This window comes from Pezoporus wallicus, unplaced genomic scaffold (assembly GCF_028554395.1).
Source record: "Pezoporus wallicus isolate ANWC-B61680 ecotype Strahan unplaced genomic scaffold, APGP_CSIRO_Pwel_v1 contig_6658, whole genome shotgun sequence".
Lineage (NCBI taxonomy): Eukaryota > Metazoa > Chordata > Aves > Psittaciformes > Psittacidae > Pezoporus > Pezoporus wallicus.
Genome location: NW_026642312.1, coordinates 2,260,044 through 2,274,574, shown reverse-complemented (window position 1 = coordinate 2,274,574; position 14,531 = coordinate 2,260,044). Strand labels below are relative to the sequence as shown.

The 14,531-nt window shown below is 41.2% G+C and overlaps 1 protein-coding gene across 2 annotated transcripts in view; it reads right to left on the bottom strand.

Moving 5' to 3' along the window:
- Positions 1-5,548: 5,548 nt before the first annotated feature.
- Positions 5,549-14,531, bottom strand: part of ANKH (ANKH inorganic pyrophosphate transport regulator) — a 97,051-nt gene continuing 88,068 nt past the window's right edge. For both annotated transcript variants that reach the window (XM_057428887.1, XM_057428888.1), the window contains exons 9-12: positions 11,963-12,092; positions 10,827-10,950; positions 10,141-10,240; positions 5,549-5,785 (exon numbers count right to left, since the gene is read on the bottom strand). In XM_057428887.1, the coding sequence (XP_057284870.1) occupies positions 5,669-5,785; positions 10,141-10,240; positions 10,827-10,950; positions 11,963-12,092 (471 nt within the window). In that variant the 3' untranslated portion in view covers positions 5,549-5,668. The remainder of the gene's footprint in view (positions 5,786-10,140; positions 10,241-10,826; positions 10,951-11,962; positions 12,093-14,531) is intronic.

Genomic DNA, 14,531 nt, shown 5'->3' with positions numbered 1-14,531 from the left:
TACTGAGATAGAGTGGATATCTTGATGATGAAACGCTGAGACTGAAGCTCACTCTCTAAAAGTACAATTAACTTGCATAAGCTGCAGCCAAAATGCCGTTCTGTGCAAGTATGCACTCCAAGCCAAGCTTAAAGCTTGATTTCTCTGCCCCCAAATTTTGTCTTTGGCCTTTTTGTTCAGAAGGTGCCAATTACTGAGGAGTCTGGCAATGGTTTCTCTGAGGAGTGCATCTATGCACTGACAACTGAACTTGGCTCTCCAAAGCGTATCCATGCAAGCTGTCCAAACTGAAGCAGGGAGCCAGGGCTCCCTGCGCCCCCCTGCTGCTCTGCACTGCTGCTACAGGCCAGGGCCATGCTTGGACCGAGTTTCCTGCTAAGCTGACAGTTCTGCCTCCTTTCAGGACACTGTCAGGCTGCAACTAAACACAGTGTGTTGCAGGGTGCAGAATAAATGTGGAGCTCCTTTTCCCACTGGGGCTCTTCCACAAGACACCCCCCCCCCCCCCCCCAAGGCTGCTCTGCACTGCACCCCCTCTCCACAGGAGCTTACTCCCTTAAAAAAATACAGTATTCTGCACTTGAATTCTAGTAAAAAAAGCAAACATGAACAAGGGAAGGGAATCTTAACATTTTATGGTTAAGCTGGTATTTGGGAAATGACAGTTTGATACCAAAACTGAGATAATTTTGTCTTGTGTTTAAGTGATATTTATGTGACATCTATAGAATGCAACCCTGCCAGTTACTCAGAAACACAAGCTATGTAGTGCCTCTTTTCTGCATGTTATAAAACCTGCATGCCAATTTACTTCTGCTTGAATAATCTTCTAAGATGTTTCATACTCTTCTCTCTGATGGCTCCTCCACTCAGAAACCATCTATGAGGTGGTACCTCATAGATGCACTGCTCCTTGCCCTTCAATCCCTCTCCAGGGCAGCTGAAAGGTGAAGAGCACCTCTGCCCTCTGGTTCACACCTCTCCATGCCATGCTGTTGTCCTTAGGATGGATATATAACACCCATAAGCTCTGCAACATGTCCTTTTTCTCTTCCACTCCAGCTTACTGATATAAATCATGCTTTAGCTACTGGTATATAAGGTCTTCTGAAAGGGTGATTTAGGCCTTTATGTAGTTTTGAATTGCAAGTTTTCTTAAAAATGGCTTAGTATTAGTCCCATATTAAGAGCATGTTTAGGTCTGAATCTTTGAGCCAATGAACCATATAAATGCTGTAATTAAAATGCCCATGTACGCTCATATACACCCCCATATACATATGAATGGCTTTCCAATACAATAATGGCTATTGAAACTATACCCAGGTAGCACCCAGCTGCACTCAAACCTGTCCTGATCACACCACAATCACAAAACCTCAGTGAGAGACGGAGCTGGTACTGCCACCTTGCCATCCCCTGAACTGTCTTCAATTTCACCAGCGATGCTGGCAGTGGGGCTGGGATGCTGGAGCCACAGGATGCCCTGTTCCTGTTGCCACGTTGCAGCCCAACACCAAACTATGCCCAGCAACTCTGGCGCCTGGACCCGAAAGCATTTTTTCTCCCTTCTGTTTAAGCACAAGGCACCATCCCACAAAGGAAGGCACTCTGGCCTTCAAAAGGTTTCTGTTCATGGCCTGCCCTGAATCAGCTGCATTCATCAGCTTGCCCTCTGTCTTGAGCTGCTCTCTCTCTGGCTGCAGATTCGGCAGTACACCGAGCAAGAGCCAGATATAAATCTCTCCTGCTCAAAGGAAATATTTAGTAGCAAAATGAGTAGAAGACAAAAGACATCTCTATTACTCACCCGATCCTCTCACTCAGGGTGGCTCTATCTAACAAGCGGGCAACTGAGTGCTCCTGCCTGGAATGGCTGTGCCAGGGGATGCCTGGGAACCTGCTGGTGTGCCCAAATGGCCTCAAACACTGGCTGGGAAATGCAGAGCTTTTTCCATCAAGTCCACTGCTTGGTAAGCATGAAAGGCCTGCTTAGGGAAGTGACGGGGGAATAAACCCCAGTGTTTCCTCTTAATTCTGCAAAAGGAAAACTCAAGACAAGTTAACACAATTTTATGTATATATTAAAAGCCAAGGAACATTAATCCACAGTTTATGAGTGTTCTTATGAGAGTTCTGCTCTTATTTACAGCTGTGTGAGCTGTTCTGAAATTTAACATGTAGGATGCAGATCAGCTTTGTTCCTCTTTTTATTGTACGTTCAATTGTATAATTCCGTAATTCTCAAGAAAGTCTGGAAAGGCCAAGTCTTCATGTGAGTTCATTGAGATGACTGAGCTCTGACTCTTCAACACAGAAACTTAATAGGTTTCTATTGTAAAATATTTATCGTAGAGATAGCCAATTCATAAGCAGTAACACAAGAGAGCCATTTTATTAGAACTCAGAAGAGTCCTTTTGGGAAGGAAGAGGTACAGGACAGGGCACACACCAGCAACTGCCTGACGGAGACCCTGGAACCAGTGACAGCCTGACTGGAGCTTCTAGCTGAGTTGATCCGCTGCCCTTTCCCAGCCAGTAACCCATCAGAGTAGCTGTTTAACTAGCCAAGCTGAATTTGACACAGACTGAGAGCTGGAGCACTGAGGTTTCAGGTGGTCACTGCAGCTCCTGGCAACAGTACCCCAAAGCAGAGCCAGGGGCAGCAGGGGACACGTTGATCACCCTGCCTCCCCATGCAGTGAGCACCTAGCCCAGCCTAGCACAAGCGGCTGCTTTGGACTTGCTCATCATGGACATGTCAGCATGTTCTGTTAATCCAGCAGAGCAATGTAAAGAAATAAATGACCTGCAGGAAGCAGAAAGAGATGCACTGCATGCGTGCTTATGTCACTGCTGGAGTTATTGCCCAAATCCTACCACTCCTGTGCTCATTCAGTATCTTGCAAAGTAAATGACTATTAAGGGTTAACCACACAACTGAAAATGTATCTTTCGCAATACCATTAGTTTAGCCCTGTATGACCAATACTTCAGTTTCTTGTATTTGTTCATCTTCTATCTAAAGCAAAAATTTCATGTAATTTGTTTTTTGAAGTTTTACTTTTTGGTGTAATTATTACCTTGAAACTACATAGGTAATGCTCAAAATTCTTCAAAAATACTGCCATTTGAATTTTAGTCAAGAAATATTACACAAAAATAGTTTCTTGCTTTATCTCTACAGCTCCTGAAAAAACTGCATCTTGTGGACTTGAGTAGAAAACATACTGGAGAAATCAAAACCACTTGAATAGAGAAGACTCAAATGGCCACTGTGTCTGTAACAGTCTATATACACATTATATACATAGGACTGTTTGAGAGAGCCTGTATTCATGAATGTGTACAGTATACATACTGCACAAAGTTAATTTGTCTGAGTCATATTTTTTTTTTCAATCATTGTCAGAAACAAGAACAAACTTGTGGTGACACAGAAAACATGTGGATACTGGATTTACTCTTGCCCTCCTAGTGTCACTGCTCATTAACTGTGAACTGATTTTGCAAATCTGTCATTCAACACACTAATTTCTACTTTTTTCCTTATTGCATTTGTACATGTAACAAATTGGTACAAATGTTTACAATAAAATGTAAAGTTCATTGATACAATGCCTTTCATGACGGCTGTAACTGGATGGCCGTAACTAGCCAACTCTGTAGCTTTTTTAGAGATGTTGTTAGCTGAACTTCAAAAAATAGGAAATGTAACTTAAAATAAATGTACATAATATACAATATATATATTTATACACATGTGTATGTCCACATACACATATATTGATATAACATTTAAAGTAATGTTTAGTTTTAATCAGTTCTCTGAGTGCTGGGACTACCTGGCAAATAAATCTAGAAATGGAATTTGTCCACAATTAAATAAAAATTTTCACAACTTAGAAAAATATACTTTGACTAAATAAGGTTTATGGATGTAGCCTGGAGGATAACAATTTCCAGACTGTGGCATGATTAAATCTGACAGAACGCGAGCTACTACAAACCAGAAACGAGTGCTGCCCCGCAGCCAAACGCAGAAGTGCACAGAAATATGAGCTGCTGCCAGCCATTATCAGTGGCACCCAAACCCTCTCTGGTCTGGTCACATTTTATATACGTTTCACTTCCACCTGATACAAGTCACCCACCCAACTTCATGCTCTGTGATTTAAGGCCCACTTCAATCACAACCACACAGCGCCTGTCGTCTTCCCCAAGTACAGCACTTGCTGACTGATGTGAGCAGCTTCTCACTTCCACAACTCTTGCCTTGAGAACTAACATATGATCACAGTCCCTAATTAATGACCTGGAGGACCATCAGTACTTGAGCTTCACCATACAGATTTTGATCTACTGCATAGTTAAATACATAATAGCAAAGCATACATAGAAGTGTGTGTGTAAAGTAGATGTACATAAACACAGTGCGAGTGCGTACGTGTACATCTCTATATAAAAACTTTCATGGAGCTATGTGTAGTAACGTGATATACCATGGTATCCTGCAAACGCTATCTGATCCTTCTTTTTAAATATATAGGCACCAGAAGTAAGTAGAGCAAATCAACCTTTCAACATTAAAGTTAAATCAGTGGACAAGAACTTTGGTAAAGCTTGTCAACATTTATTTCTTTTAAATTCAAATACAGTCAAAGTCTATCAGTTGCCATCACCCTCTTCACAAGAGGAAAGTGCAGTCTTTTTTCCTAAAGAAAATTATAGGTAAAGTGGGGCTTAACGATTCAAGAAAATTCTGCATTAAATGTCTACCTTTGTCAAAAGACTACTATCTTTCTGATGGAATGAAAGCTAAATAGAGTTCTTGTCCTGTGTGCATTTATTGTATGCATATACATATATAAATATATAAATAATATATATTATTTATATATTTATATATATTATTTATATATATTTATATATATAAATATATATGTATGTCTCTGTTTATGTACCTGTGTGTGTATATACACATCCACACACTTTTAACACAAGAAAAGAACCTGTTTTTCTCCACTTTGTATGTGGAGGCTTACATGTTCCTCCCTGTCTTGTACCCTGTGCAGTATAAGCTCTAGTGATGAAGCCAAACAAAAAGATATAGTTTACCATAGTATATTAGTTTATGTAGCAAAGTCATTTTCAAGCAAGTAAAATAAAGCTCTGTATTCCAAACTTCTTTTCCTTTGCATTTCTCATAAAGAAAAGGAAGGAAAAGCAAAGAGGGGAGGGAGCAGAATCCTGGCAGTAGCACTGAGCCAGTGGCATGTGTGTGTGTGCAAGCGTGCAAGCACGCAAGCGCATGCACGCACACACACACACACATGCACAGAAAACAGGGCTTTGGTTGACAAATGCAGATTGTCCAGAGAAGGTGGATGCATAAGGAAGACTCTACAGTGATGCAATTGTATCTTTTATGGTTGCATGGATTGAGAAAACAGATTCAATTGGAAAAAAAGAGAAAAAGCAAAGACCTCTTTTTAGGTCCCACATCAGTGAGGGCATACTCAGTATGCTAGAGAATTTATCTGAAACCTTTTAAATCAAGGCCTCTTTATTACAAAAATAAAAACAAACAAACAAAAAGTATGAGAGACGACAAGATGCTGAAGTGTCACTCCAATCGTCCCTGCAGAGAACAATTGCATCCCATTTATTATTCATTCTCTTCTCTCATTTCTACGATGTCTGTCATTTCCTCTGTGTGAGGCATGTCGGTCATTGCAGAGTCTTCACCTTCTGTAGCTGTTTCATTCTCATTCCGCTTCTTTTTCTAGATTGAAACAAGCATTCAGAAACCTATCAGTAAGTTGTGCATGAACACAGTCCTATGGACTTTAGGCACTGGGAGAAGTGAGGTGGTAATAATGATTTTTTTTTCTTTTATAGTATGTTATTAAAAGCTAGAATATTTGTGTCATAGTTGTGGCTTGTCACTAATAACTTGACTAACTTAGAAGGTTTCCATAACCTTCTGGGGCTCAGCTTTCTCCTTTCTAACATAAATGCAATAACAGAGGCATTTCTTATGCTAAATGACAGCCAAAACAGGCTTCAGCATGACTAGAGGGAAGAGAGCATCTGGAATCTTTTACATCACAGACTTTTTATTAAAATAAAAATAAAACAAAACAAAATAAAAACATGAGAGAAGATAAGCTGTGCTAGGGGGGAGATAGAGGTGCCAACCTAGTTTCTCAAATGTCAAAACTTCAGGAATTTTACAAGATGTGAGCACTCTGGCTTTTCTTGGTATTGCTGATCCACTGTGCTCCTCACCCTACCAAGGCCAAGGAATATTAGAGTATTTTTGGCTAGCAGGAGCAGGAGGGCATTCAAAAGTCCTATGATTCATCCAGGATGTCCTGGATTAGTAAAGCTAAGAAGCATTCAGCTCCACTACAAAACAAGTTGAAGCATCTGTTCCTTATTACCCGTTTCTCAGCAGGCTGACTGGTTTTACAGAAAACACTTGTATAGCTGACAAAAATTCCCCTCCAGGTATAACTGATTCAGCTGAGTTGGGCATATCAGAGATTCAAAATTTCAGAGGTGTCTACACAGCACTTGATTTGCAGCTCTGAAACACTGCCCACTTATTACCACTGTAGGTGAAAACAAGTTGTATACAGATACCAGTTTGCTCTGCCACTGTCATGCTGGCTGTTGAGACAATGCTGTCAGCTACATACTAATTCTGCTAAGGGAATAAATTAGGTTGGTACAGTTATTATTACTACTACCTGCACTCATCACTGCAAAAAATTAAGCATCATGTCCCTGGCCAGAAATACTCTACGAGTTACTACTGAAACAAGAGACGAGGAGGTTGTTGTGCAACCATAGGCCAAGAACAGCCATTTCAGTGTCTACAGGTTTTACTCTTTGGTTCCCAGGAAGAGCACGACAGACTAATTATGACAGAGATCAACTACTTCTATTTTCTTATGAACTTTGTACACTTTGTACACATTAACAGTGTGCAGGCCCACTGTTAACGGCCTGCACACTGTTAATGCATATCAAAACTGGGTTTAGTTTGTTCCAACACAAAGCTTTTAGATATTCCATCTTCTGCATATTTTTGCTAAGAACAGAACCAATGGGCCCTTAGTATGAAGTTTAATTAAAAAAGAAAAAAAGTAAATGCATAGGTTATATTTTCTGCTGCCATCCACAGGGTCCTTCTGCACTATGTAATGCTGTATACACCATGCCATTTCTGCTTGGAGCTGGACCTGGTACCCTACTGGGCTTAAACCACAACAGTTCTTTTTGATGCCCAATGTGGGGCACGAAGGGTTGAGATAACAACAGATCTGACCAGAGTGTGTCTAATTGTATTTGTGATAAGCACTTACTGGTTTGGATTTATAGTCACTCATCACAATGCTGATTTATTGGCTCTCAAAGTTGTTGCTCTTGATCTTGGAATTTCAGCATGTCGTACCTTACTTACAGCCGGTATTTGCTGTTTTAGTGTTTATCAACCCCCCCTCAAAGCTGGGGGGCTTGGGCTAAGGTTGTTGTTTCACTGTACTTTATGGTAATGACTTGTGATACAGTAGAATCATTGATCATGAAACTGATCTGGCTTGCGTTCCCAGTGTGGTCGCCACCTCTATACTTTGGGAGGTATATAATAGAAGTGTTTAGCAATTACACATCTTTTTTCCCCTCCTCGGGTGGTCAGCCTATGAGGGAGACATTCGCACACACCCTAGTGACAAGTACAGCAGCTACTCAAACTCTGACTACAACAGATAACACAGCTACTCCAACTCCAAGCACAGCAGCTACAATAACCCCAGCGACAAGTACAGCAGCTACCCAAACTCTGACCGCAGCAGACAGTGCAGCTACTCCAGCTCCAAGCACAGCAGCTACACCAGCCCCAGTGACAGGTACAGCAGCGTCATTTGAGAGTTCTGAAGGTTTTGAATGGCCTTTGGGTACCTTTGAGACCTGCCTGCTGATTGTGATGGGGATCACCATGTTGGCACACATACAGAGTGTGTTTTATGCACAACTGTTTTGTCTGATGTCAAAAGTTAAGCAGAGTCATGTTTTGGTCTCGTCTAGGGTTAGATGACGACATAGGAGGACCAAGAGATTTTCCCCAAGGCTGGACAGTCACGAGTGACAGGGTGTGTGGGACAGTATGGGCAAGTATCTAGTCCACTGGGCCCCTCCAGTGCTTTGGAAGCGTCGGAGATGGAAGGCAGCTGTGTGGAGTCCCCAGCAACAAGCTGCAGAAACTGCTGAAGGGAAGGGTGAATTTTTTTGAGCCTGGTGGGCCCATGACTCTTCAGGCCATCAGGGCAGAGATGCAACATACAGATGGACTCATGATGAAGGGGTGGACTTAGCAATGGACACTATTGCCCAGGTTAATCACGAGTGTGAAACATGTGCTGCAATTAAGCAAGGCAAGCAGTTAAAGCCTCTTTAGTATGGAGGACAATGGCTGAAGTACAAATATGGGGAGGCTTGGCAGACTGACTACATCACACTCTCTCTTCTGCTCTGAAAGACTCTTACAAGAGATGGAGCCCAACATCATGGATGGGACTCAGCAGCTTTATAGGGATTGGTCCATGCACTACGGAATGATCTCTCTCTCTCTCTCTGTGGATGTATATATATGTATATGTATGAGATAAGATTGATGGTATATTGAAAATGTGGGATCTGAGCATGACATGAATGGCATGGAATAAGGTGTGGATACTGTCCTGGGTTCATCAGTAGCAGTCATTTTTTCTCCTTCTTAGTAGCTGGTGCAGTGCTGTGGTTTTGACTTTCAGCCTGGGAACAGCACTGATAACACCAATGTTTTAGTTGCTTCTCAGTAATGTTTACTCTGATCAAGGACTTTGTGAGTCTCATGCTCTGCCAGGGAGGAGGGGAAGCCAGGAGGAAGCAGAGACAGGACACCTGACCCAAACTAACCAAAGAGGTATTCCATACCACAGCATGTCATGCTCACTATATAAACTGGGGGCAGTTACCTGGAAGGGTTAGATCACTGCTCGGTTGGGCTGGGTATTGGTTGGCAGGTGGTGAGTGGTTGTATTCTCTTCCCTCGTTACTTCCCTTATCATCATTATTATTGGTGGTAGCAGCAGTGGTTTGTGTTATACCTTAGTTACTGGACTGTTCTTATTTCAACCTGTGGGAGTTACATTCTTTCGATTCTTCTCCCCATCCCTCTGGGAGTGGGGGGGAAGAAGGGGAGGAGAGTAAGAGAGCGGCTGCGTGGTTCTGAGTTATGGCTGGGCTTAAACCACGACACCTACACAGTGCCTCGAACTCATAACTGGAAAGACACAACATGCAGGTAGTGCGTTATCCCCAGTCACCCAGCTGACATTTATCCGGTGTTTGCCTTCATTTAATGAAATATTCCTTGAAACCCATGTATCACTACTGCTTTGTACATACAGAATCATAGTGTGTGAAATAAGTATGCCTATGAGAAAATCTCACTTATTTCAGTGTTTGTAAGATCCTATCCTCTACTGCAGCAGGTTTTAAGCCATTTGTTTAGATGGCAAAAAAACCCTAACTACTTTTTGTCCATTTCCAGCAGTGCTGGTTTTATAAGGAAATAGAAGTATACATATAGATACATATAAACACACATAGAATTATGGAATCAACTAGGTTGAAGAAGACCTTTAAGATCATTAAGCCCAACCCTTACCCCAGGACTGCCAAGTCCACCACTAAACCATATATACATATAGAGATAGGTATGATAAGCTTGGATGAGTAGTTCCTACGTCTACATAAAAAAGCTATATTGTATTGCAGTAGCTGATCTACAGCACAAAATAAGTGGTGGTAAGGACATGTTATCCATGATATCCACGAGGAGCAGGAGGTTAACTTCAGGCCAGCACGTGTCATGGCCTCATCCCATGGCCTAAATGCCCACTAGCAGCTGGAGGAAACCTTTATTTCAACCCAAAGAGTTCCTAAGTTGCACATTCTTGAGAAAGCAAACCAAATTCAGTAAGCAGGGATGGTGGGGAGCTACATTTCAAAAGTGAACTCTTAATCTGAACTAAAATCCACTATATTCATCAACTGCTTTCACTGTATCCTGCAGAGTCTTATTCTTACCTGTTTCCGATAGACATAACAGGCTGCTATTGCAACCATGGTCGATTCTCCTACAAAACCAGCTAGAAGGGATCCTACTCCAAGAGTGGCTCCATGAACTCTGTGGGTGCCATAAAAAGAAAGTAGTCATGGTTATGTGAGAATGCATGATTTGTCATTATATTTTCCCATATAGAACCAATTTGTTGTTAGAAATATTTCTTTCATAGACATAATAAACAGGCAAAGAGAATAAATGGTATTTTAAAGTTCTTTTTTGTTTCTTAATGGCTTCACTGTTTAGTAAAAGAGCCACACTCTGAATCAAATTATGGACTAAGAATTTGACGTCTTGTTCAGAGTGCTGTAGAACAGATTATTTAACTTATAAACAGGATATTCTTCCATTAGCTTTATTAACAGTGCACTTAATAGCAAGGAAATAAATTCCCCTTAGGACATGATTCTGCCTCTTTGACATCTGTGTATTTTTTCAAAAGGGACATCACTATCTTGCCTGCCTACAGCAGTCACACTTGTGAATTTGTAAATGTTTCTTTTCCAGATATTGACACTGTTTAGGATTTATATTATAGTTAGTATTGGGGGAAAATGTTCTGAGCTATGCAAATTCAGTTATCAAGTGACAGGGAACAGGAATGAAGAGGAAAGCAAACCTATCAGCTCTGTGCAAAATAATGATTTACCCCAAGTAAGGCAGCACAATGAGACTAGCGATGAGGACGATAATCCGCAGCACTGAGCTGGGTGCCAGCACAAATGTCTTCTTCAGAGTCATCAGCCAACCCGTCAAGTGTGCTCTGACAGTCACTGTAAACAGGGGAAGGAGAAGGAATGGGGATAAAGGAAGCAGGAGTAATAAAAAATCAGTCATCTCACATGAAGCTTTTTCATGCAAAGAGCACTGTTCAGAAATAACCACGTGTCTGGTAACTTTGCATGCTGGGAAACCCTACTAGAAATGAAGATCTTGTACCCAAATTGCTTCAGTATCTTGATTTTTGAAAAAAAAAAAAAGGGGGGGGAGTTACAGACAGCAATCCTTCCTAAGAGCTGCTCTCTTCAACCAACGTATTAGGTATTAGATGGTCTATTCTGTTTTCTTCACTAATAAAACCTATCCCCTTTCCTAAAGAGGAATCATACCAAGGAAAATTTCCACCTAATTCCTATGTGGTATAGGGTATAACAGCTAGGCACAAAAAAAAAGTATCTACATGTACTTGTTCTTATGTTTGTAGTTTACCTTATTACAAAAAACTGTCTTGTCAAATAAGCAGAAAATACTACATGATGTAGCATTTAATTATGGAAGTTAGAATTTTTTTGAGGGGAAAAATTTTGATTACTGCTGTCAAGCTTGCCTCTCTCTTGACTTGGGGCATTAACTTTTATTCTATGTTGTTTATGCTCTGATGATATCTGAAAAAGTCACTGAGTCTGGCAGCTGACAGGAGACTAATGGAGGTGATGATACTGTGGAGGTGGCCCTAGATGCTATTCCAAATAGTTAATTTCAGTCTCGGCATACGTGTCGCTATTGCCATTCATGTGTGTGTTCCTGGTCAGCTACAATAGACAGAATTTAGGCTCCACTTTGACAGTCAGAAATCTGCCTAATGACAGACTGTTCTTACTGCAATATTTATCTGGACTATGAATGTAAATGGTCTTGGTCTCTTGGTTTCAATAAAAATGGTGTTACTTATGCTAGGTATGCATTTAGCCACTCTTGTAAGCACAGCCATGCCAGAATCTATGACCATGCCTCACAGCTGGTTTGATTTTGAGGTTACAGAGTTCTTATTTTCTTGGTTTTTACCTGGAATTGGAAAGAAGGAGAAGATGCGCAAAGGAACAACACACAGCTCTGCAAAAGCGAAGTCGACTCCGATTATGTCAACTAAAATCTTCTCTGACACGTTTGGTGTCCAAAACATCACAAAACAGAGCTAGGAAGAACAAAATGAAGCAATGTTTATATTTCAGAAAGGAAGCACAAAAAAGGATAGGCCTTCCTGGTTTAAAACATTTGTTTACTAGTGGGTAGATAGCTACTGATGCTAAATACACATATATTTATAATTAGCTTGTATTCAAATATACAGAGTATACAAGTGTACATAAGATGGCATGTCATATTTCAGAAGCAATTCCTACTCTTCATGTTCTTACATACCAAGACTGATGCACATAGAAAGAATTTTTATGGTGCATGCAAACGGTTGTACTTGAATGGTCTAATTGTTACAAAAACAGTAAGAAACTTGATTTTTATAGTACTTGCCCTGGTTAAGACATCCATATTCCAAAACAGACTAGCAAATGTAACTAAAGATTTTAAGTACTCCAAGACTGAGAGATCCAACCTAAATCTAAGACTAGAGGTTTAAATGCACTGCTGATACTAGTACTGTTGGTAGGTATGTAACATACCTGATTGGCAAGGCAAAGGTGTCCTGCAGACACAGAGCGCTCAGGCCACAAATCCACTAAATCTTGTTATTTTTATTAAAGAGTGTGCTGATTAGTCCATATATGAAAGGAAAACATCCATAACAACCCCACAATAAGTGGTACCGCAGTAGAATACGTTAATATTTTGGTCAGTTCTGACACAGGGCTCCAGTCAGAGCTGAGGGGGCTCCTGGCAGCTGGCAGGTCCAGCTTCACTTCAAGGCGCTCACTGAAGAACAGGGCTGACAGCCCCTGCAAGGTTTTTCCTGTCAGCAGGGGTACCTGACATCCTTTCAAGTATAACTATTTTGCTATTTAACTTGGTTTGAAGTTAAAAAGGTATTTTTTCCCTGTTATTCTCCCAGTAGAGCAGATGTTAGGGAAGTAAGCTGACTGAATAGGGCAAAACTTGGAACCTTAAATGTTTTGGCACTCCTCTTGCCAGGTTACAAACTGATGTAATAGGTGAACTATGTGCAATGGCTGTAAAATATTAAGACTCTATAACCACTCTCTTATAATTTAGCTTGCAAGCTAGTATTGTAGTATCTAGCTTTTTTCTTTTTATCCATTTGTCACATCCCTGCATGTTCAGACAGCTTTCAAAGCTAGCTTTTGAAGTCCTACCACCTCCAAGACAGCTGGGATTGCACTCTCATTCTTTGCGTGCCACAGATAGTCCTTTCTGTTTAGCCTACAAGCACCCAGATGCACAAGTTTCCCAAGGCTTGTGACCGAGTGGCCCATGGAAGGTCTCATGTTCTGACCACCTGCGCAGTCAGAACAAGACATGTCACCTTCCCACAAAAAGGTTCATCTTCAGTTTTCTTCTCTGCTTCTTGCAGTAGAAGACACTATTTTTTTTTCACAACTGAATGTTTCACTTGACTAATTTGATGCTGTCTTGCAGTATATCTCCGTCACATATACAGGGAATAGTAAGTGGAAGAAGGTAAGAGCAGAAGACAAATGAACTGTTCATGGATTCTTTTCTGCTTTAGCCAACACTTCTCTCTCCCTGCCAAATTACTTGTACAGGGTACAATGGAAGCAGAGGGGACAATCTAGAACAGGGGTTGTCCAGTTGAGAATCCAGTTACTAAAAAGTAACCGTACAGCAACAAAGCAGGGCATATTTTGTCAAATCGCTCTTTAAAGTCCAATAGAGAAGACACAAAGACGCCCACTCTTCAATTATAATTTGCTGCTTTCATAAAAGCAAAGACCTTTACGCTGCTTGTCCTGCACAGTGCCATTAGCATCCTACTGAGCAGTATAGTTAGGGCTGCTTTGAGAGTCCATGCATCTATGCCAACAGTGGAGTCTGCCCACTGCTAGCAAAGGCAAATAGAGCAGTCTTTTCCTTCTGGCAGAATATTCTAATATGGTTAGACAGACAAGCAAGCAAATAAACGACCAAAAGCATTGTTCTCAGCCTTGTTCTCTCTGAAGTTAGTTTGTGGCCTTAATAAGAACAGAGTCAACCTCCATCCAGCTGCTACGAGAGGAAGGTCTATTTGCAGATCGGGGTAACGACTTATACCCAGGTGGTATGCAGTCATTCCTCCTCAACTGCTGCAAATTGCAGTCTTCCCCGCTCCCCACTCCCCTGATCAGTAGAGTCAGTGCTGATAAATGGCTTCAAGAAGCACTTCTTATACAGCAGCTGGTGGGGAAAGATAACAGTGACGCCTAAGCTGAAGAATCAGCAGTTTGAGGAGGTGAGGCATGGCAGCAGAAGGACCTTCTATTTCTGTCTCAGCATGTTTCCATCTTTTTTGGTTGCAATGTTGATAATTAGTTTCATTTTGCTAAGAGATTCCTCTCTGTCATGTTATGAGCAGATGATATTCTCATTGCCCACAGGGAGCAAAGTCTCCAGAAAAGAAATGAATGCTTTGCATCATGCAAGCCCTATTCAGTTTAACTTCTAG